The sequence below is a fragment of the Budorcas taxicolor genome, chromosome 3 (assembly GCF_023091745.1).
Source record: "Budorcas taxicolor isolate Tak-1 chromosome 3, Takin1.1, whole genome shotgun sequence".
NCBI classification, from domain to species: Eukaryota; Metazoa; Chordata; class Mammalia; order Artiodactyla; family Bovidae; genus Budorcas; species Budorcas taxicolor.
Genome location: NC_068912.1, coordinates 100,603,053 through 100,627,013, shown reverse-complemented (window position 1 = coordinate 100,627,013; position 23,961 = coordinate 100,603,053). Strand labels below are relative to the sequence as shown.

General features: G+C 38.6%; 1 protein-coding gene across 2 annotated transcripts in view; it reads right to left on the bottom strand.

Annotated features, from left to right (window-relative positions):
- Positions 1 to 23,961, bottom strand: part of GPBP1L1 (GC-rich promoter binding protein 1 like 1) — a 64,102-nt gene that overhangs the window by 30,780 nt on the left and 9,361 nt on the right. For both annotated transcript variants that reach the window (XM_052636890.1, XM_052636889.1), the window contains exons 2-3: positions 3,092 to 4,093; positions 2,157 to 2,271 (exon numbers count right to left, since the gene is read on the bottom strand). In XM_052636890.1, coding sequence (XP_052492850.1) covers positions 2,157 to 2,216 — 60 coding nt within the window. In that variant the 5' untranslated portion in view covers positions 2,217 to 2,271; positions 3,092 to 4,093. The remainder of the gene's footprint in view (positions 1 to 2,156; positions 2,272 to 3,091; positions 4,094 to 23,961) is intronic.

The following is a 23,961-nucleotide window of genomic DNA, read 5'->3' as shown; positions in this document are numbered from 1 at the left end:
AAGGGCAATAGTTCTCTGAGTTAGAGAAGTTCTACATTGCCTATTTAATCACTGATTGAATTAATTAACAGGCTACCTCAATTACTTGCATGGCAGGGGGTGGGGGAGGAATCAGTCAATATCCAGAAGAATAAGCTCCAAAACTTACACTTAAAGATGTTGTTAATCTTGAAGGAAAAGAAAGATGCTTGCTTTTAAAATAATTCTAAATAGCTTATTTGTATAAATTACTCTCAAATTGAAGAGAAAGGAACAGTTTAAATACCACCATGGCATGCCATTAACAATCACACCTAAGTTTTTATAGTTTTATAAAACACTTACTTCCATTGTTTAATACTCATAACAAGATTACAATTTGACATCATCCCCATTTTATTTACACACGAGGAAGGAGGTCAGAGAGAATAAGTCTGAGGTTACACAACTAAAATAAAGCATTTTGAGAAACACTATTATGTCCTTTCCTATTTCAAATAGCTGTATTCTATGACAGTCTTTTTCTCAAATAATAGAAAACCAAAGTTTAAAAATCCACAAAATGTATGGTTTATAGGCCCACCACTCCCAACATTTGATAAGTGCTTCTAGGAGAACTACAAGTTGTGTCATAGAAATCTTTACATCTATTTCCTTATTATTAACATCTTCACTTACACTTGGTATTGTCAGATTTTATTTTAGCCATTCTAGTGGGTTACAAGGGCTTCCCTAGTGGTTCAGCTGGTAAAGAACCCACCTGCAGTGCTGGAGACCCCAGTTCGCAGAGTCAGACACAACTGAGAGATTTTCACTTTCTTTCAGTGGGTTACAAAGATTTCTCCTTTCCTCCGAAAGTTTATTGGGTTTTAATTCTTCAACTTAGGTTATAATCCACTTCAAGTTAATTTTTATGTATGATATAATGTCATGGTTGAGGCTCTCCCTCCTGCTACTGCTACTGCTGCTAAGTCACTTCACTCGTGTCCGACTCTGTGTGACCCCATAGACAGCAGCCCACCAGGTTCCCCCATCCCTGGGATTCTCCAGGCAAGAACACTGGAGTGGGTTGCCATTTCCTTCTCCACTCTCCCTCCTATTCTCCCATAAATATCTAGTCCTAAAGCAACTTGTTAAAAAGGATTATCACTTCTGCATTGAATTACCTTGGCACTTTAGTCAAAAATCAACTGACTAAATATATAGCACTATTTTTGAATTTTCTATTCTATTGCATCACTTCACAAGTCTATCTTTATGCTAATACCACACAAATTTGCTTGCTGTAGCCTTAATGGAAATATTTATTAATAAATTATATTTCCTAATTCTTTTTACCAAGTTCATGGCGCTAAATCAATTGTTCTTTGCAGGTATAAGATCTGCCTACTTTTAAACACTTTCCTAGATCCCATACCTAATCCCTCAGGTTCACCACCTCCAACCCTTGAGGCGGATTATGTCAATTATGAGATGGCTGGGAATTTCACAAGCACAATTCAAACTGAAATTTAAAGCAAAGGGTTGTAGGTCTAGACAGACCAGGAACATCTTCCCCAAAATTCATGTTTAAAAAAAATGTGTTTGTTTTTTTTTTTCCAGAGACAACCTATCAACTTTGTCCCTCCTCTATTAGGTGGCAAAACAGGAAGTATTTTTATTAGCTTCCCAAAGGTTTCCTTTATCAAGAATATATTCCATTTGTCTTTATTCTTAATGCAAACATTTTCTCCAAAATCAGTGAGCAGACCATTGTCTCTGAAATAGAATTTCTAGGATTTAATCATGTAGTAGTCAATCAATCACTGTCTATCCTTTTTCAATTACTACTTTAGACACATGTACTTTCATTCTGAAGATCCATTTCCCCCCAAACCAAAGTGTTCTGCAGCTAACATAGGAAGTCTTAAGTGTGCCACACAATGAGAAAAGGTTAACATGTAATGAAATAAACAGGACACTTGGGTACACAGACTTGAACTGCCTAAGTGTTTATACCCTATTTATATCCTAAAAGTAAGATAAAAGAAAGATAAGTTTATGAAAACATATCTAAAATTATCAGTCAAGACTGAATATACACACAAAAAAAACTAGATTGTAAAACAGAGGCTATGAGACAATACAAGGATGCAAAGAATTGGTATTGAGATAGTTACTAGAATGGAGAACAGTACCTTAGCTGACTGTGGTGTTGAGAAATTTAGCCAAGCAGGAACAAAGTCATGCTGCGCCATTTAGGTCCAGTGTCTCTTTTCAACAAGGTGAGGCATCCAACCTCATGGCCAGGATCTGAAAATGAGAAAATTGAAATCATTTTTTCTTGGACGAACCTGGTATCAAGTAAAGGAGTCTGCAATTTCTTTAAGGTCACCCTTTTACAGAAAAACTTGCTCTCTGAGCCTTTCTAGAGTAGTCCTCTGGCCTCATACATCAGAGAAGTTCTAAACAAAAACAATAGCCTGTGAATATATAACTATGAATATTCAACACAGAGAAAGTGGGACATTGCCCTGAAGGTTGTATGACAGAAGCTAATGAATTCTTGGGTTACAGCAGAAGAATAAACAACTACTCATAACTATAGATATATGCTATGCCAGGCATATGCTAAGTTGCTTCAAACACTGCTGACACTTTGCGACCCCATGAACTATACAGCCCACCAGGCTCCTCTGTCCATGGGATTCTCCTGGCAAGAATACTGGAGTGAGTTGCCATTTCCTTCTCCAGGAGATCTTCCTGACCCAGGGATCAAACGCAGGTCTCTTATGTCTCCTGCATTGGCAGGAGGGTTCTTTACCACTAGCACCACCTGGGAAGCCCCAAACTATAGATACTTATAGAAAAAGATTAATCTGCTTCAGGTAACTTCAGGAAAAAGTAGTAGAAAAAAATCTTCTAGAGAAGGAAGTTATAACTTCTCAAGAGTTTTTCTATTTAGTTCACATTAACTTCTCCTCATCAGAATCAATTTTCCTGAGAGATCCGTTGGTGTCTCCAAATTACCTCACTGATAGTCTCCAGAATACATTAGAAAAGAGTAGGTATTTTCCATGATACATATACATACACAGTCTTCTTCCAAAGTTAGACATAGAAGGATACTTACCCCAGAGTATAACCTCTGTGGTCCTGCTTCCTGAACTTCTTGAGTTGCCAGCTGGATTTCCACAAGGTTCTCTTGTTGAAAGGGTACTTAATTAGGCTGGCCAGCAGAAAGCCTTACGATGAAGCAAAAAGAATCCAGGCTCTGTGTGGATCAATCTCTCAGTCCCCTCAATTGCTCATCTTAAACTATCTAGTTCCTGACACTTTCCCAAAGGGGAAGGGGAAAGGGGAAGGGGGAGGGGAACATAAAAAGTATTTGTTACATTTAAAAAATGGGGGGAAGGGGAAAGAGCTATATCAATGTTCACCTCATTCAACTTCTTTGAGTGATGGCACTATGATGTTGCTTAAATAGATAATACATGGACATTTGCACAGTGAATGCAAATACTGTTCATAACAAGGTCATAGCTTAGAAAGACAGAATGACTTTTGTTTGGTCAAATAATGTCATTGAAGTGATAGATCAAAAATAAAACACTGACGAGCTACAAAAGATCTTCGGAGTAGTCAACTCTAGTAGCAAAACATCCACATTACAAAGCCCTTAATTTATATCTCATTATTCTTACACAGCTGGTAAAAACAGTCTGCAGGTATGAGTTTATATTTGTCTTATCCTTCAAAATCTAAGGACATAAGAAAGCTTGTTAAAAAAAAACAAACAGGAACTTGATATGCTTTTCCCTCCAAGAATAGCAGCTTTCAAGGCAAATTTCTTGGTATAAAGCTCTCAGATGTTTCTTCTATTTCTTTGGTCTTCACTATTTATAAATTCACAGCAAAACTAAAACAAGTAGAAAGGCAGGGCTTAAGAACAGTCACGGAGAAAGCTCCAAAGTGAGGTTTTCTTCTCTTCAATTTTCTGTATTTCACTTGTTCTGCCCGTTCCCAGAGACTAAACTGAGTTAATGGAAGGTAATAACAATCTTCTGCTTCAGTAGAGAAGTCACTTTGGATCCATTTTCATTTTTTATTCAATCATTTAAAAGGCCACAGGAATCTATCAGTATAAATGAAAAAACAAAATAACGTATCAGAAGAGGCAAAATTACTGTACATAATTGCTAAAATGAGACATGGTCCAATGATGGACCTAGGAGACAAAGGTCTAGGAGACAAAACTCAAGTCCAATTTAAACATTAATGTAATGGACCACCACCTATAGCAACAACATAACTGGCTAAAATTTTTTAAGGATTTTAGAAAAGTGAGGTGAAAAAAATCTACCTTTAAAATAACCATTTCTCCAATTAGCTATCAAATGTAATTCAGAAATGCAAATTAGAGTCCGTTAGATTTAGACTTTCCCTCATACTTGGAACAGCTTGCCATAAGTGGTCAAAGAGGCATAACTAACTGGTTTATTACAGTCATCAACTATTTAATTATTTAGTGCTAACCACGGCTAGAGGCTTAAAAACAAGACATCTGTCATAGCATTCCTCATGTATTTATGTATTTTTAGATACCTACTTATCAATTAAGAGACTTAAGTGCTTATTCTCTGACGTAAGATATGCAGTAAGAGATGACATAAATATTTCTTGGGCAAATTCTTAACATACTTCCAAGGGCTAGAGAATGCTTGCATCTGTGGGCAATTCTGGTCTACACTGGTAAATACTGGTTTATAGAATACTTCTCATATAATCAATTCCTGTTTAAAGAAATACTAAATTCAGAACAGTAAATACTGCTGTGGGGAAACAATGGGAAAGGAATCAAAAAACGGTTCTGGGTTGCTTCATCTGTATCTGTAATACATTATTAAATTGAATGATGGGTACTCATTTGTTCTCTACACTTTATATCTTTATAATACATATATGTGTAACATCAACCACTGTACACACATGTAGTAATTTTTTAAAGTAACCTTATTAATAAGTAAAAGAAGTCTCTTCCCACTCTCCTTCCCCTTCCTGAAGAAATTCTGTACAAAGCCATTAGGAGCCGTCAGGCGAAGTAAAAGCAGCAAAGGGGGAGGCTCCAGAGGCCAGAGCAAGGTACTGGGGCATAATCAGGATGTGAGGGTGTCCACAGAGGGAGGATGGATACTGAAATGTGTGTACGGCAGCAGTCCTGCACAGGTTGTTGGACCTCATTAGGTGAGTGTCCCAGTATAGTCCAATGCAGAGTATGGGAACCTCAAGAGGAGTAACGAGGATTTCCTGGCAAAGGGACATGGCCAAGTGGGTTGCAGGCTTCCATGCAGCAATATGCCTTCCACAGTTGTTACAACTCTGACGTGATTAGGGAGAAATACATATAAGGGAGGAGGTGATAAATGCAGGTTGGTTACATACCAGGATTTAATCAAAAAGTAAAAAATATTAGGGAAAAATGGGAATCAGATTCTTACTGTGAGAGAAGTGATACAATGATAAAGAAACTTTCAAAACCTTTAAGTAGAAGAAAAACCACTATGAATAAATTTGTACTATAATAGCTAGAGCAATACTTAATAAAAAATAAGCTTTAAAAACTTATTTTTTAAGAAGATTAAATCAAACTGAACTTTATTGCTCTTTTTTTTTCCATGATGGGAAACGAGCAATTAAAAAAAATCTAAAGAAACACAGAAAGACAAGGTCAGAAAAAATCGGAATGATTTTTTAAAACAATAATTCTTTTGAAACAGATTAATAATTTTTTAAGACAGAATGAAAAAGAGGAAATAAACACAACAGATAAATAAATATCATGAGTAGGGACTTCCCTGGTGGTCTAGTGGTTAAGAATCCACTTTGCACTGCAGGGGATGCGAATTCGATCCCTGGCTGGGGAACTAAAACTCCAGGAGCTGAGGAGCACTAAGCCCACACCACAAACACACTCCAGTATTCTTGCCTGGAAAATTCCATGGACAGAGGACAAGGAATAGTTAGTTCAAGAAAAATCTCTTGATATTGGTTCTGTGGTCCAGCCTAGAGATTTTGAAAATCAGAACTGATTGCAATTCACAACCTGGAGAAAACTTGATTTTTTTTTTTTTTGGAAAACCAGTTTTTAATATAAACAAATTAAAAGCCAAGTCACAAAATACTCAGGAAGAAGTAAAATAAACTGAACTACATAACTGATGGGATATGGGAGTAAAAGAGAAATAAAAGTTCATACTCTGATTTCTAGCTAGGGTAACTTCATAAATAACTGCATCACTGACTGATACAGGGAGTAAAAGCTAACTGGCTACTGTTCCTCCAGTATAATTCAGGTGTTTTTTCAAAAAATAAATTTATTTATTTTTGACTGCACTAGGTCTTTGTTGCTGTGCACAGGCTTTCTCTATTTGTGGTTAGCTGAGGCTATTCTCTAGTTGCAGTGCACAGGCTTCTCTTGTGGAGCACAGGATCTAGGTGCGTGGACTTAGTTGCCCCGCAGCATGTGGGATCTTCTTGGACCAGGGATTGAACCCGTGTCTCCTATACTGACAGGCGGATACTTTTTAGCACAGGACCACCAGAAAAGTCTCAGGATTGTTTTTACTTAGGTCTATACCTGCAGTGAAACAATCCTATGACAAACCTAGACAGTGTTTTAAAAAACAGAAACACCATTTTGCTGACAAACATCCATATAATCAGAGCTATGGTTTTCCAGTAGTCATGTATGGATGTGAGAGCTGAAGCATATAGAAGGCTGAGTGCCAAAGAATTGATGCTTTTGAACTGCAGTGCAGGAGACACTTGGACAGCAAGGAGATCCAACCCGTCCATCCCAAAGGAAATCAGTCCTGAATATTCATTGGAAGGACTGATGCTGAAGCTGAAGCTCCAATACTTTGGCCACCTGATGCGAAAAACTGACTCACTGGAAAAAACCCTGATGCTGAGAAAGATTGAGGGCAAGAGCAGAAGAGGGTGACAGAGGATGAGATAGCTGGATAGCATCACTAACTCAATGGACGTGAGTCTGAACAAATTCCAGGAGACAGTGATGGACAGGGAAGCCTGGTGTGCTGCAGGCCATGGGGTTGCAAAGATATGATTTAGTGACTGAATAACAACAATACCTATAATACCTAATACATGATGACAATGTCCCTGTAACAGTTTCTTATGGAAAAATACCAAATCAAGTTTCCATCTAAAATAACATAATTAACTATTTGTTGCACCCTTTCTGTTGTAAGAATTTTGGTTTAAACCACAGAGAACCAGAAATTCAAGGCAGGAGGATGGATCATCTATTAGGTTATAAAATTGATAGAAACGAAGGAAAATGCCTCAGTTTTAAACACAAACATTTCCCTTTAACAAAGTACACTAGGCACATTCTAACTGAACACATTATTTTTTCAGTCAGTATTCAACCCCAAATTACCTAAGTAGAGTTTCAGCTGAGGCAGTGACTGTAGAGGGAATATTAACTGGTGATGCTTTGCTACTGGTGTGAAAGTTCTAAATTTGTTATATATCCCATAACTACTTACTGACCATCTCCAACCTACTAGGCCGTCAAGCTATCAAAGTGTGGTCTGTGAATGGACATGTACAGCATGTGGTGGTGAGATGAATGACAAGTGGGAAATGAAGAAAGAGGACAGATAAAGGAAAAAGAAATTCCTGTTTTAGAAGCAAAAGACTAAAATGTCAATAATGGTTTTACTAGGATGGTGTAACTACAAGCATTTGGTTTCACTTTCGTAGTAAAATGTTTTTGTAATGAAATGTCTTTACTCTGGTTATGCCTTCTGGGGCTGTGGCTATTTTTATAACAACTAATTGGAGCAACTTTAGCTTAACTACTGAGAAATTCTTAGAAGGAAAAATACATCACTCAAAACTTCTGGGGTGGTTATCAAGACTTAAAAAATTTAAATATGAGATGTCAAGTATGAAGTCTGGATCTCAGAGAGGTCTGTTCTGGAGAGAGAACGTTTGGTAGATGATGTTTAAAATCAAAAGAGATGAGATCTAAGGAGACTATAAAGATTTATATAAGAGTCTCCAAGTCCTATCTATTCCACTCCTAAGATTCCATTCCTGTTTGTCACTCTAGGTTCCAGTTACTCGTCAATTAAAAACCTGGTTTCAGGGACTTCCTTTGGCAGTCCAGTGGTTAAGACTCCACATTCCAAAGCAGCGGGCATGGGATTGATTCCTGGTTGTATGTCCCATAGCACAGACAAAACAAACAAACGAAACTGGTTTCCCAGGCACTACTAGACTCTTCAGCCCTCTACCTCAGCCTCTACTCTTGGCTGCTAGATTTCTCTTCCAAAGTCCAGGTTCAAATTATATTACTACCCTGCTCAGAAGTTTTCTGGCTTCCTACCAACTACACAATAGGGTTTAAGTTCCCTGGTCTGACAGTTGACAATAAGCCTTTCAGGACTTCCCTGGTGGCACAGTGGTAAGACTCTCCCCGCCAATGCAGGGGACACAGGTTCCATCCCCGGTCTGGTAAGATTCCACATGCTGTGGAGCAACTAAGCCCCCTAGCCACAAGCACTGAAGCCTGCACACTGCAATTACTAAAGCCCGCAGGCTTATAAGCCTGTGCTCCGAAACGAAAGAAGCCACTGCAATGAGAAGAAGCCTATGTACTGGAACAAAGAGTAGCCCCAGCTCACTAGCAACTAGAGAAAATCTGGGCAAAGCAACAAAAGACGCAGGGTAGCCAAAAATAAATAAATAAATAAATGAATATTTTTAAAAGAAGAAAAGAAATAAGCGTTTCCCCGTAAGTAAACTCTTTGTCTAAAATCTTCAAGGTAAGTTAACTGTGCCTTCTAGGGCACTCAACACTTCCTCCTTTCAGCACAGTTATAAATGTTGACTCTAACTCCCAGAAGGCCAAAAACTGTTGCTTCTAGAAAGTCTTGTCCAGCCCTTCTTTGAAACAGCATCTAGCATGGTACCCTGCATGCAGTAAGGATTCAAAGGTTTAATAAATTAATTTTTACAGATTATGACAAAGCAAGAATGAAGCGAAATTGGAACCCTCATACATTGCTGGTAGAAATATACAACGGTGCAGCTGCTGTGGGAAACAGTTGGTGGTTCCTCAAGGTTAAACACAGAGTTAGCATACAATCTAGCATTTCGATTCCTACGTATACAGAGATGAGAAATGAAAACATGTGTCCACACAAAAACTTGTAAGTGAATGTTCACCGCAGTTTCACTCACAAAAGCTACAAGAAGAAACTCAAATGCCCATCAATAGATGGATAAGCAAAACGTGGTATATTCATACAATAGAATATTATTCAGCTTTGAAAAGGAATGAAGCACTGATACATGCTCCAAGGATGAACTCTGAAACCATTATGCTAAATGAAAGATGCCAAATATGCAAAACAACACATATTACATGACTCCATTTATATGAGATATCCAATCCAGAGAGACAGAGAACAATTAGTGGTTACCAGGGGTTGGAGGAGGGGATGTGACTGCTTAATGCATTTGAAGTTTATGTTTGGAATAATGAAAAAGCTCTGGAACCTGACAGTGATGTTAGTTGGAAAACACTGTGAGTGTACTTGCTGCCATCAAACTGTACACTTTAAAATGGTTACAACAGTAAATCTTTTATGTATTTTGCAACAATTTAAAAAAATAGTATTACAGTGCAGTTGTTAAGTCAATAGAAACCATAATATTAAACAGTGCAGTACATCATTCTTTTTAGGTTTTTATCTAAATAATTTTTAGATAAAATGCTCTCTTCCTGCACAAGCATATCAGAACTGCCTATTTGAATACTTGATCCAACCATTCATTCACAAACATCTGTCAAATATTTCAGCTTTACAAATCCTCTGACTTCCTGGCTACTTCCCATATACCCAGCAATCTACAAGATACTTCATAACATAACATGATCTAATTTTATAGCTTGTAATAAGTTGCTAGAGAGGATGTCCCTGCCAGGGACCTTATCTCAATCTCCTCTAAGTTAAGCTCCCATTATCATTCCACATGTGTTCATGACCTCACTAATTCTTATTTTCTCCACAGTCCAATATCCCTCGAGGTATTTAGGTTCATTTCCCTTCAGCCTTAACGAAACTTCCATAAAGAGCAGTGTACTGTCAGTATCTCCATTTTCTCACTCCCCATTTATTTCTCAATCCATTGCAAATTTAATTTCTTCCCACAACTCCAATGAACACTCATCTGTCCTTTTAATTCCAAAACTGAAGAGTATCTCCTAGTTTCTTTACCACTAAAATGAAAGCTGCGCTTCTTCACATGTTGAAGGTTAATAAGCCAACAAATATATAAAAACAGCATATTACTTTTTTTTTTTTTTTTTTAGCATATTACTTTTTTATCGACTCTTAATCAAAGGGCTTCCCAGGTGGCACTAGTGGTAAAGAACCTGCCTGCCAACACAGGAGACGTTAAGAGACTTGGGTTTGATCCCTGGGTCAGGAAGATCCCCTGGAGGAGGGCATGGCAACCCACTCCAGTATTCTTGCCTGGAGAATCCCATGGACAGAGGAGCCTGGCGGGCTACAGTCCATGGGGTCGCAAAGAGTCGGACACGACTGAGCACACAATCAAAGAGTGGGTGAAAGGAAATACAAAGCCAGATGGTTTATGCAGTCATATTCTGGGAGAACTTTTAATTAAAACACTAATCTGTGCAACACCTACCATATACTTTATTCTTCCTTCCTGACACCAGGTTAGCCATCCACTCAGAGATTAACAACAAGAAAAAACCAACGCAAGCTCTAAAATGTTAAGAGACTTAACCAAGGTAACACATCTAATAAGTGCCTGGACCAAGTCTGGTACACTAATTTTCTAATTTCACTGCTTTCTGAATTATACACACTGTGATTGTTTCCAGTCATGAAATAATTCTGATACTTAGAAAAACAGAACAAATTCCTTAAAATCCGAAGGAGCAAAAATCTAAAGAGGAATGTTAATTTACACACACTTTCTTTTGGCCTTTCTTTCTGTATTTCTCTTTTACTTATCTCAGTTAGTCAAGAGTGGCTGGCTTCCAGGCAAAGCTGAAAGACGAAAAATTAAACCTTTTGGTGCTAAGAAAAAAGAAGCACATAAAAAAATGTGGCTTTTAAGTACATGGTTTCTGATCCTTTTTAAAAAATAAATTTTATTTATTTATTTATGGCTCCATGAGGGTCTTCGCTGCTGCGCACAGGCTTTCTTTAGTTGTAGCAAGCAGGGGCTACTCTCTAGTTGTGGTGTGCGGGCTTCTCTTGTTGTGGAGCATGGGCTCGAGGGCCTTTAGTTGCAGTGCGCAGGCTCAGCAGTCACGGCCCACGAGGCCCCAAGGCACGTGGAATCTTCCTAGACCGGGACTGAACCACATTTCCTGCAATGGCAGGCAAGTTCTCAACCACTGGACCACCAGGGAAGTCCCATGGTCCTGATCTGAACAAAACTGCAATCTCATGGTTTTAGCCATGCCAATACCTTAAAAGAACATGACCCATACATCCAACTCCATCACAGGCAAAAATGATTCAGAACATGTACTGCTGAGGACCTATCATATCCACAGCTAGCTAAGGGAAAGAATGCAAAGAAGCCACAAGGGGTTCTTTCTACAAAATGTTATCAGGCTTATATCAACTGATCTTGGCTAAAAGGGATACATGGACATAGAGTTCGAAAGGAACTTCTCTACCTTCAACTTCTATATGGTCACTTCTCTGAAACTGCATATAAAGTTTCCATATAAGGAAGCACCTGTACGGGTGGCTCAGTGGTGAAGAATCTGCCAGTGCAGGAGACACAGGTTCAACCCCTGATTCAGGAATATCCCACATGCTGAAGAACGACTAAGCCCATGGGCCACAACTACTTAGCCTGTCCTCTAGAGCTTGGGAAACGCAACTACTGAAGCCCACATACGCTAGAGTCTGTGCTCCAGAACAAGATTAGTCAACGCAATGAGAAGCCCCACGCACCACAACTGCAGAGCAGCCCCTGCTCGCCGTAACTAGAGAAAAGCACACACGGCAGTGAAGGCCTGGCACAGACAAAAGTAAATAAATAAAAAGAAGAAAAAAAAAAGGCATCTGCGGTCAAGACATCATGTTAATTCTTCTTTCCCATCCTCTGTCCTAGGAATGTTTCACAAGGGCCCTTCTCCTTCTTACCCATCTTACTATGGATTAAGAAGAAAGTCTTTTGATTCATGTTGGAGAGTTCTCATTGTAGAATGTGGTGACAGGTGTGATAACAATTTTTGTTTAATGATGTCACTTTTTGGTTCCCTTACTAGTATCAAAGAATGCTACTGTAAGCAAGTATGACGAGAGCAGAGGATATGCGTAAGGCATAAAGCATTATTTCACCTAGGTGAAAGAATCATAGCAATGCTCCTGAATTTTGGGAAGTATCAATCTACTGAGAACCTCAGCAAGGACTCATTCACTTGTGTCTAAGACTGTGTCCTAGCTGCATTAAAATGTGTCCCATACACAATGGAGTATTACTCACCCATTAAAAAGAATACACTTGAATCAGTTCTAATGAGGTGGATGAACCTGGAGCCTATTATACCAGAATGAAGTAAGCCAGAAAGAAAAACACCAATACAGTATACTAACGCATACATATGGAATTTAGAAAGATGGTAACGATAACCCTGTATGCAAGACAGCAAAAGAGACACACATGTACAGAACAGTTGTTTGGACTGTGTGGGAGAGGGAGAGGGTGGGATAATTTGGGAGAATGGCATTGAAACATGTATAATATCATAGGTGAAATGAATAGCCAGTCCATGTTCGATGCGTGATACAGGATGCTTGGGGCTGGTGCACTGGGACGACCCAGAGGGATGGTACGGGGAGGGAGGTGGGAGAGGGGTTCAGGATGGGGAACACGTACACCTGTGGCGGATTCATGTTGATGTATGGCAAAACCAATACAATATTGTAAAGTAATTAGCCTCCAATGAAAATAAATAAATTTATATTAAAAAATAAATAAATAAAATGTGTCCCAGTTACACGCTTTGCATGATTCCAAGTTGTCGAAGGTGAAAAGATCCTAAAATTTTCCTTTTAAGAGACCAACATTACATATCTGAATAAAAGAACTTACAAAGTTTGAAAACATGAAAAGGGAACATACCAGACATATGTTGGGGATTTGCATTCCATTTTGTTGAATAGCTATTCAAGACATGAAGAAACATTTTAACTGACTTTTGCTGAAAGATTTGATACTATAAATCCATATTCATTTATGTGTTATCATATATCAGTATTTCACTTGCACATTTACTCATTCCTACCACACACTTGGGCTTTCCTCTTGGCTCAACACTAAAGAATCCATCTGCCAATGCAGGAGACATGAGTTTGATCCCTGGGTTGGGACGGTACCCTGGGAAAGGAAATGGCAACTCATTCCAGTATTCTTGCCTGGGAAATCCCATGGACAGAGGAACCTGGTGAGCCATGCGGTCACAAAGAGTCAGACACAACTTAGTGACTAAACCACCACCACCACAGACTAATAATTTACAAAGACTCTTAAAAAGAGTTTCACTGCTTAAAAAAAGTTCCTAGCAAAATGAATTGATTAAAAACTATATCTACATACTAGGTATTACAAATATTCCCAAAATGCAATCTAGGACATAATGCCCTAAACTTATAAACAGCAAACAAAAGCCACAAAGCAAAAACAAAAAAACTTATTTCAATTTAAATAATTTTTCCCTCTTAGATGCTATCATTTAAATTCATTTAATGAAAGCATAACCTTCAACCACGAAATGAAATTTCTATTCTATCTATACTATATACGACAACTCCAAACTTACCTCTACAATACCACTGAGGTTTGGTTTTAATTTTTTTTAATAATCTGCGAGAAAACTCTAAAATATGCAGTGTCTAATTTTTAGCCAATCTCGGTTTAATTTTGGCTCCTTAAAAACTGCTTTTAAATAAAAAAGTAGTAGGTATACTTTATCTTTTAAATTTTTATTTATTTTTATTTTTGTCTCTGCTGAGTCTTCACTGCTACACAAGGGTATTCTCTAGTTGTGGTGAGTGGGGGCACACTTGACTTGCAGCGTGTGGGCTTCTTACTGAGGTGTTAGGGAGCACAGGCTCTAGGGCACACAGGCTCCAGAAGTTGTGGTGCATGGGCTTAGCTGCCTTGCAGCAGGTGAGATCTTCCCAGACCAGAGATCAAATCTGTATAGCCCCTACACTGGTAGGCAGATTCTTAACTGCTGTACCATATTAGTGAATAGTGGAATAGTGAAGTCGCTCAGTTTTGTCCAACTCTTTGCAACCCCATGGACTTTAGCCTATCAGTCTCCTCCATCCATGGGATTTTCCAGGCAAGAGTGCTGGAGTGGATTGCCATTTCCTTCTCCAGGGGATCTTCCCGATCCAGGAATTGAACCCAGGTCTCCCGCATTGCAGGCAGACCCTTTACTGTCTGAGCCACCATATTAGGGAAGTTAAATAGTCTTGTTTAGGCTTCAGAGCCAAAGAAGAGCAGGCCTCTAACCTTGCTTCTAACCGGCCTGGACACTGTTCTTACTGTGGTCAGTGCAAGCCTTGCAGCAGCATAGATAAGATGCCATATAAATCTTAAGATTGTTGAGTCCCTGAAGGGGGGCTGGTCAACCAAGCCCTGGGCTTAACAACATTCCAAGTTGTGTCACAGTTCTGACAAAACACGGTCCACTGGAGATGGGAATGGCAAACCACTTTAGTATTCTTGCCATGAGAACCACATCAACAGTATGAAAAGGCAAAAAGATACCACACTGAAAGATGAACTCCCCAGGCAGGTAGGTACCCAGTATGCTACTGGATAAGTGGAGAAATAACTCCAGAAAGAACGAAGAGACAGAGCCAAACCAAAAACAACACCCAGTTGTAGATGTGACTGGTGATGGAAGTCAAGTGTGATGCCATGAAGAACAATATTGCATAGGAACCTGGAATATTAGGTCCATGAATCAAGGTAAACTGGATGTAGTCAAACAGGAGATGAAAAGTGGACATTGTAGGAATCAATGAACTAAAACGGACCAGAATGGCTGAATTTAATTCAGATGACCATTATATCTACTACTGTGGGCAAGAATCCCTTAGAAGAAATGGAGTAGCCCTCATAGTCAACAAAAGAGTCTAAAATGGAGTACTTGGGTGCAATCTCAAAAATGACAATGATCTCTGTTCACTTCCAAGGCAGATCATTCAATATCATAGTAATCCAAGTCTATGCCCCAACCACTACTGTTGAAGAAGCTGAAGTTGAACGGTTCTATAAAGACCTATAAGACCTTCTAGAACTAACACCCAAAAAAGATGTCCTTTTTATCACAGGGGACTAGAATGCAAAAGTAGGAAGTTAAGAAACACCTGGAATAACAGACAAATTTGGCCTTGGAGTACAAAATGAAGCAGGGCAAAGACTAACAGAATTTTGCCAAGAAAATGCACTGATCATAGCAAACACCCTCTTCCAACGACAAAAGAGATGACTCTACACATGGACATCACCAAATAGTCAATACCAAAAGCAGATCAATTATATTTTTTGCAGCCAAAGATGGAGAAGCTCTATACAGTCAGCAAAAACAAGACTGGGAGCTGACTGGCTCAGATCACAAACTCCTTATTACCAAAGTCAGACTTAAACTGAAGAAAGGAGGGAAAACCACTAGACCATTCAGGTATGACCTAAATCAAATACCTTAAGATTATATGGTGGAAATGACAAATAGATTCAAGGGATTAGATCTGATAAAGTGCCTGAAGAACTATGGACAGAGGTTCGTGACATTGTATAGGAGGCAGTGATTAAGACCATCCCCAAGAAAAAGAAATGCAAAAAATCAAAATGGTTATCTGAGGAGGCCTTACAAATAGCTGAGAAAAGAAGAGAAGTGAAAGGCAAAGGAAAAAAGGAAAGATACACCCAATACCCATCTGAATGCAGAATTCCGAAGAATAGTAAGGAAAGATAAGAAAGCCTTCCTCAGCAATAAATGCAAAGAAATAGAGGAAAACAATAGAATGGGAAAGACTAGAGATCTCTTCAAGAAAATTAGAGATACCAAGGGAACATTTCATGCAAAGATAGGCACAATAAAGGACAGAAATGGTCTGGACCTAACAGAAGCAGAAGATATTAAGAGGTGGCAAGAATACACAAAAGAACTGTACAAAAAAAGATCTTCATGACCCAGATAACCACGATGGTACGATCACTCACCCAGAGCCAGACATCCTGGAATGTGAAGTCAGGTGGGCTTTAGGAAGCATCACTACGAACAAAGCTAGTGGAGGTGACGGAATTCCAGCTGCCATTTCAAATTCTAAAAGATGATGCTATAAAGTACTGCACTCAATATGCCAGCAAATTTGGAAACCTCAGCAGTGGCCACAGGACTGGAAACGCTGTTTTCATTCCAATTCCAAAGAAAGGGAATGCCAAAGAATGTTCAAACTACCACACAATTGTACTCATTTCGCACGCTAGCAAAGTAATGCTCAAAATCCTCCAAACCAGGCTTCAACAGTACATGAACTGAGAACTTTCAGATGTTCAAGCTGGTTTTAGAAAAGGCAGAGGAACCAGAGATCAAATTGCCAACATCTGCTGGATCATCGAAAAAACAAGAGTTCCAGAAAAACAACTTCTGCTTTATTGACTATTCCAAAGTCTTTGTGTGGATCAAAACAAACTGTGGACAATTCTGAAAGAGATGGGAATACCAGGCCACTTTACTTGCCTCCTAAGAAGTCTGTATGCAGGTCAAGAAGCAACAGTTAGAACTGGACATGGAATAACAGACTGGTTCCCAATTGGGAAAGGAGCACGTCAAGGCTATATATTACCACCCTGCTTATTTAACTTCTATGCAGAGTACATCATGCGCAATGCCAGGCTGGATGAAGCACAAGCTAGAATCAAGATTGCTGGGAGATATATCAATAACCTCAGAAACACAGATGATACCACCCTTATGGCATAAAGTGAAAAAGAACTAAAGAGACTCTTGATGAAAGTAAAAGAGGGGAGTGAAAAAGTTGGCTTAAAGCTCAACATTCAGAAAACGAAGATCATGGCATCCGATCCCATCACTTCATGGCAAATAGATGGGGAAACAGTGGAAACAGTGGCTGACTTTATTTTCTTGGGCTCCAAAATCACTGCAGAGGGTGACTGTAGCCATGAAATTAAGACACTTGCTCCTTGGAAGAAAAGTTATGAGCAACCTAGACAGTATATTAAAAAGCAGAGACATTACTCTGCCAACAAAGGTCCGTCTAGTCAAAGCTATGGTTTTTCCAGTAGTCATGTATGGATGTGAGAGTTGGACTATAAAGAAAGCTAAGTGCCAAAGAATTGATGCTTTTGAATTGTGGTGTTGGAGAAGACTCTTGAAGACTGCAAGGAGATCCAACCAGTCCATCTTAAAGGAAATCAGTCCTAAACATTCACTGGAAAGACTGATACTGAAGCTAAAACTTGAATACTTCGGCCACCTGATGCAAAGAACTGACTCACCGGAAAAGACCCTGATGCTGGAAAAGATTGAAGGCAGGAGGAAAAGGGGACGACAGAGGATAAAATGGTTGGACGGCATCACAAACTCAATGGACATGACTTTGAGCAAGCTCTGGGAGTTGGTGATGGACAGGGAAGCCTGGCATGCTGCAGTCCATGGGGTCGCAAAGAGTCAGACATGACTGTTCAACTGAATTGAAGTTTTACGCGTGAACATAAATCAGAGCTTCAGTTTGCTCACAGGTTGATGATGCTGTAAGTTTGCGTCCTAGGATTATACTTGGGAATCGTGAACTGCAATTCTGCAGTCACCTACAGAACTGATGGCTGCCTGGGACCTTTCCCCAACTGGGTCTCCAGATGTGCTGTGACACGGGACTTCTTCACTGTTTAAGTTTGTCTAAACTCAATTTGTTTGTCAAAACCCAATTTGAAAAAAAAGACCGATTTGGTGATGTATCTTCTGCTGTTTCTAGTTCTCTTTTCTCTTAATGTTAGTATATTGAAAGTAAGCTAGATAATGCTCTAATAAATATTGGTATTATTTATTTGTATATAATGAGTGGCTTATTCTGTTAACAAATCCTTTGAACCTGAGGCGAAAGTTTTGGCAAAACAGACCACAGGGAAACTCAATAGATACAATTTAGCAACTGGACAAGCTTGCATTCCTAGAATGCAACACCATCTCACAGATAGGATAGTTTACAATCTGCTTATACCACAGAACTGAAAAAGGATGTAACCTGTTTCTCATCTAACAGATCATAAAAATTACTTCTGATGATGGATTGATGAATGATTTTTTTATAAATCATTTTGGTAAATCTAGAAGGACTCAAAGAATGCAGTGGCACTGACTTAACAAACCATACATAACACTTTTAGGACTTTATCCAAAAAAGTGAAAAATAAGAAGTGACCTGATAGCAATCTGTGTTCATCCTGTTAAGTAACATTTTTCTACAGGACTGATCACCTATAAATTTTTAACATCTTCCACTGAACTAAAGCACAAAGAACATTATCTTATATGGTAGGCACTCACTGCTGAACGCATAATTAAATAAATGAAGGAACTGCTGACTACGGTAGGTAGTACATCTTCAACTTCACAAGGTAATGCTTGTAATGCTTTTCAATCAGGTCACCAATTTACACCAGCAGAAGTGGTTATTTTTAGAGTTCCATCTGCTCCACACTCTCACAAAGCTAGGTATGGCTAGACTGGAAGTTAATTTTCTGTTCTGCTGGTGGGTATAAAACAATGACCTACCACAGTCTTTGCATCATTTAATCTGTTTATCATCTCTTCATGTTTCATTTTTTGGCAAAATTATCTATTCTTATCATTTTACCATTCTTTCAGTAGCTGGTCTTTTTCTTATCTGAAGTAAGACAATACAATAGACCCCAATCTTCTGTTTTCCAACTTGTGTTTTTTTTATGAACATAAGTTCTTATTTTAAATGTAATCAACACATCTGAATGTAAAACATTATTGTGAATCAACTATATTCCACTAAAATTTTTAAATAAATAGCTGAAAAAATGTAGTCAAAATTGCTGATCAAGACATGATTATTTGGGGGGGGCGGCACGCCATGCAGCATGTGGGATCTTAGTTTCCCAACCAGGGACTGAACTGGTGCCCACTGCAGCAGCAGCACAGAGTCTTAACCACTGGACTGCTAGGGAAGTCCCTAAGATACCTATTTTTAATCTAATGTATAAAAGCCTTTCTTCCCCAAAGTTCAAAGAATTTACCTACATTATCTTCTTAGTTTTACAGTTTTGCCTTTCACATTTAAAACATCAATCAGTTGGAACTGATCTGTATACAGTATGAGGTCCAGGTTCAGTTTCATTTTTTTTTAACTGCACGAGTAACTAGTCCCAAATGTCCCAAACCACTCTTTCTCCACTGATTTAAAAAGCCAGCTCAGAGTTCTCTGGTTGCCTAGTGGTTAGGATTCCAGGCTTTCACTGCCATGGTCCACGTTCAATCCCTGGTCAGGCAACTGAGATAAGCCGTGGGTTATCACCCTTTAAAAGGCCAGCTCAATTTTAAATTGTTTCTACATATGCATGGATCTGTTTCTAGACTTCTGTTCCACTTGTTCATTTGTCTATTCCTATACTACAATTCATTCATGTTAGGAAGGAAGAGAGACAGGAGGGTTGACATATCCACACTGAAATATTCACAAAGGACTGGTGTAACCTCTGTCAGGGAGCAGCATGAGTGGCAACCATCCACTGCATTAAGATATCCTGCTCTTCTCCCTACTCTGTGATTGCTTCTTTTCTTATTCTTTTGCTCTGTAAATATAACCACTACCTAAAAGCTCTGATGCAGCACATTTTGTTTCTTTGGAATCTCTTCACCATCTCACTCATTTTAAAGTCTTCAGTTCTCACCTCTAAGGGGATGACTTAAATAAATCTCTACTTCATGAAGCATTAGATCACGCACATACCTATACTCAAGTATCCATCACCATGTATTATTTACCTGTTTATATATTTATTTCCCTATGCTTGATAGGGATTAATAGCAAATGGGGTCATCTCTTAGTACAGACAGGATGACCATTAAATAATCATTTCTTTAAGAAATGTTGACAACTATTATCATCTCCTTTAACTGTTAAGACCTCTCTTTAAACATTTCTTATTCCTTAAACTGCAGAGTCCAAGACTATTGACTTTGCATATCTTCAGATATTCACTGGCCCTAAAATTTCCTTTCCAAATCTCATGATTTGAAAAGAACACTACTTAGGTTTAAATGTCTACCACTTTCAATTCCTCTAAAGGACCGAGAAACCCTACAATAGTCTATACTCATTTGTTAACTGCGCATTCGCTTCCTTCCCAAGTCCTTAATAAGGAGAACTCCAAGGTAACTGGTGCCTTGCTTAATTTTTAACCTTCACATTATTATTTCATCAGAGGGAGGAGCCAAGGGTCATATTCTACTATTTTTTTTAATTTCAGGAGATTAATTCATACCTACAACTTCTAAACCATGAAATTTGAGCACATCTTTCAATGAACGAAAGAGATATCATACACCTTTAAGATTTCTTTCACAGCCATTTCTGTCTGTTAAGATAATACTTACTAGCATGATTATTAATACTGATAAGTAAGGTCTGCTATTACATGATAGGAGTCCAACAAACAAAAAAATTATATTTCTAGTACAAACTCAACGATGCCCAAGTTATCTGTCAAAAAATATAACTACATATTTAACATATTACCCTGCCCATAAGAGACATGCATGTGATAAGTGAGTGTTCTCAAATTCAATAAAGCACTACAGAATGTATTACTCAGAATTACTCATCAATTTATACTTTCAAAACCTGAGTAAAATTATGGGGTACTATCTCACACTCTCCAAACTGGCAAAAACAAATCCTGAAACTATCAAGTGCTGATAAAAATATAAAGCAACAAGAAATTTTCACATATTGCTGGTGTGAATGTAAACTCATACAACTACTTTCGAAAACAGTTTGACAAATACAACATTGAAGCTGTGAAACATCTATGACCCACCCAATCTTAACCATACATGAAAGTAAGACAAAGTGCATAACGATATTTGCTACAGGATTGCATACAGTAAACAAAAAACTAAATTACCTAAATGTTCACCAATAGACTGATTTAGAGTGTCTCTGGTGCCTCAATGGTAGAGTCTGCCTGCCAATAAGGAGATATAGGTTTGATCCCTGCCTCAGGAAGATCCCCTGGAGAAGGAAATGGCAACCCACTCCAGCAGTCTTGCCTGGGAAATCCCAGGTACAGAGGAGCCTGGCGGGCTACAGTCCATGGAGTCTGGACACGACTTAGCAACTAAACAACATCACAAGACTGATTAAACTGTGGATTTGTACAATACTGTACAGCAGGAAACGATCACATTAGAGATGTGCATAAACAAAATGGATGACTCTCACAAAGTAGAATTAAAAAGTTGTTAAAATTAAACTATGATACCATATAAAGTTTAAAAAAATGAGTACAAAAAATAAAAATGAAAAAGGAGTAACAGTATCAGATAGTTTTGGGAAGTGCTTAGTCACTCAGTCAAGTCTGACTCTTCGTGACCCCACTGACTGTAGCCCACCAGACTCCTTTGTCCGTGGGGATTTTCCAGGCCAGAATACTGGAGTGGGTTGCCATGCGCTCCTCAAGGGGATCTTCCCAATCCAGGGACTGAACTCAGGTCTCCCACTTTGCAGGCGGATTCTTTACCATCTGAGCCATTAGGGAAGTCCAAGAATGCTGGAGTGGGTAGCCTATCCCTTCTCCAGGGGAACTTCCCAGGAATCAAACCGGGGTCTCTTGCATTGCAGACAAATTCTTTACCAGCTAAGCTACTAAGGAAGCCTTAGTTATAGGATATAGTCAAAGAAAGCAAAATTACTTAAAAATGCAAGAGAATGACAAGCACCAAATTCAGGATGAAAGACACAAAGATATATAATCAAAAAGGAACATATATAAGGGCTTCAATTCTGCATACTGGCATAAGGATAAACATAGAGGTCAACGGAACAGAACCATGAAACCAGAAGTAAACCTAGTAAGTATGGCCAAATGATTTTTAACAAAGAAGCCAAGATATATCAACAGGGGAAAAATGGTCTTTCTTTTCAGCAAATGGTGCAATGATCACTGGATGTTCACTACAACAACACAAAAATTAACTATAACTGGGTCAAAAGCCTTAGTATAAGAGCTAAAAGCAAACAGAGGAGTGATTTTAAGTTAGGGAAAGAGAAATTGAACTTTCTTATCAAAATTAAAAACATTTGTGCTTTAAAGGACACAGTCAAAGTGAAAGGACAACACAGAGAGAAAACATCTGCAAATCATATATCATGTAAGGGACTTGTATTCAAAATAATATCACAATAAAATATCACCTTACACCTATGAGAAGAGTTATTGATATTATAAAAAGGACAAGATACTGGCGAGGACGTAGAGAAAAGGGAACCCTTATGCACTGTTCATTGGAACGTAAATTAGTGCAATTACTATGGAAAACAGTATGGAGGTTCTTAAAAAATTTAAAAACAGAATTATCAAATGATCCAGCAATTCCACTTCTGAGTGTTTTCCAAAGGAAAGGAAAACACTCACTTGAAAAGCTATGCACCCCCATGCATGTACACACACCCTGAAATATTATTCAGCCATAAGAAAGAATGAATTCTTGCCATTTTCAACAATATGGATGAACTTCGAGGGTACAAGGCTAAGTGAAATAAGACACAGAGAGACAAATACTTTATGATCTCACTCATATCTAGAATTTAAAAAAGCAGCACCAAGCTCATATACAGAGAACAGACTGGTAATTGCCAGAAGTGGGGCGGGGTGTGCCAAATGGTTAAAGGGGTCAAAAGGTACAAACTTTCAGTTACAAAATAAATAAGCTATGGGGATAAAAGGTATAGCGTGGTGGCTATAGTTAATTATGTTGTTGTTTAGCCGGCAAATCATGTCTGACTCTTTTGCGACCCCATGGACTATAGCCTGCCAGGCTCCTCTGTTCATAGGACTTCCCAGGCAAGGATACTGGAGTGGTTTGCCATTTCCTTCTCCAGGGGATCTTCCCTACCCAGGGATCAAATCTTTATCTCCTGCACTGGCAGGTGGATTCTTTACTGCTGAGCCACCAGGGAAGCCCCACAGTTAATTATGTCGTTCAGTCGCCCAGCTGTGGCCAACTCTTTGTGACCCCATGGACTGCAGCACGGCAGGCCTCTCTGTTGATTATACTCAGTGCATATTTAAAAGTTGCAAGTTCTCATTACAAGAAAGAAATTCTATAACTATATGGTGACAAATGTTAACCAGATTTACTGTGTTCCTCATTTTGCAATATCTGCTATAATTATAAAATTATCATATACACCTGAAATAAAATGTCAAGCTTCAATTAAAAAAGAATCCTACAACACAACAGTAAAAAGACAACCCAATTAAAAAGCGAGCAGAGGATATGCATAGACATTTCTCTCAAGATACCCAAGAGACCAAGGGGTCACTTCAGAAAACAGTTTCTTAAAAAGTCAGTTACCATATGACCCAGCAATTCCACTTCTATAAAGATCCAAGAAAGACGTAAACATACATCCACACAAAAACTCGACATGAACGTTCATAACAGCATTACTAACAACTGCAAAGAGGTAAAAATGCAAATGCCCATTAACTGATGAGTAAAAAAACAAAATGTGGAATATTCATACAATAGACTATATGGCAAAAAAGAGAAAAATACTGAAAACACACTACAACGTGTATGAAAATTAAAAACATTACGCTTAGTGAAAGAAGCCA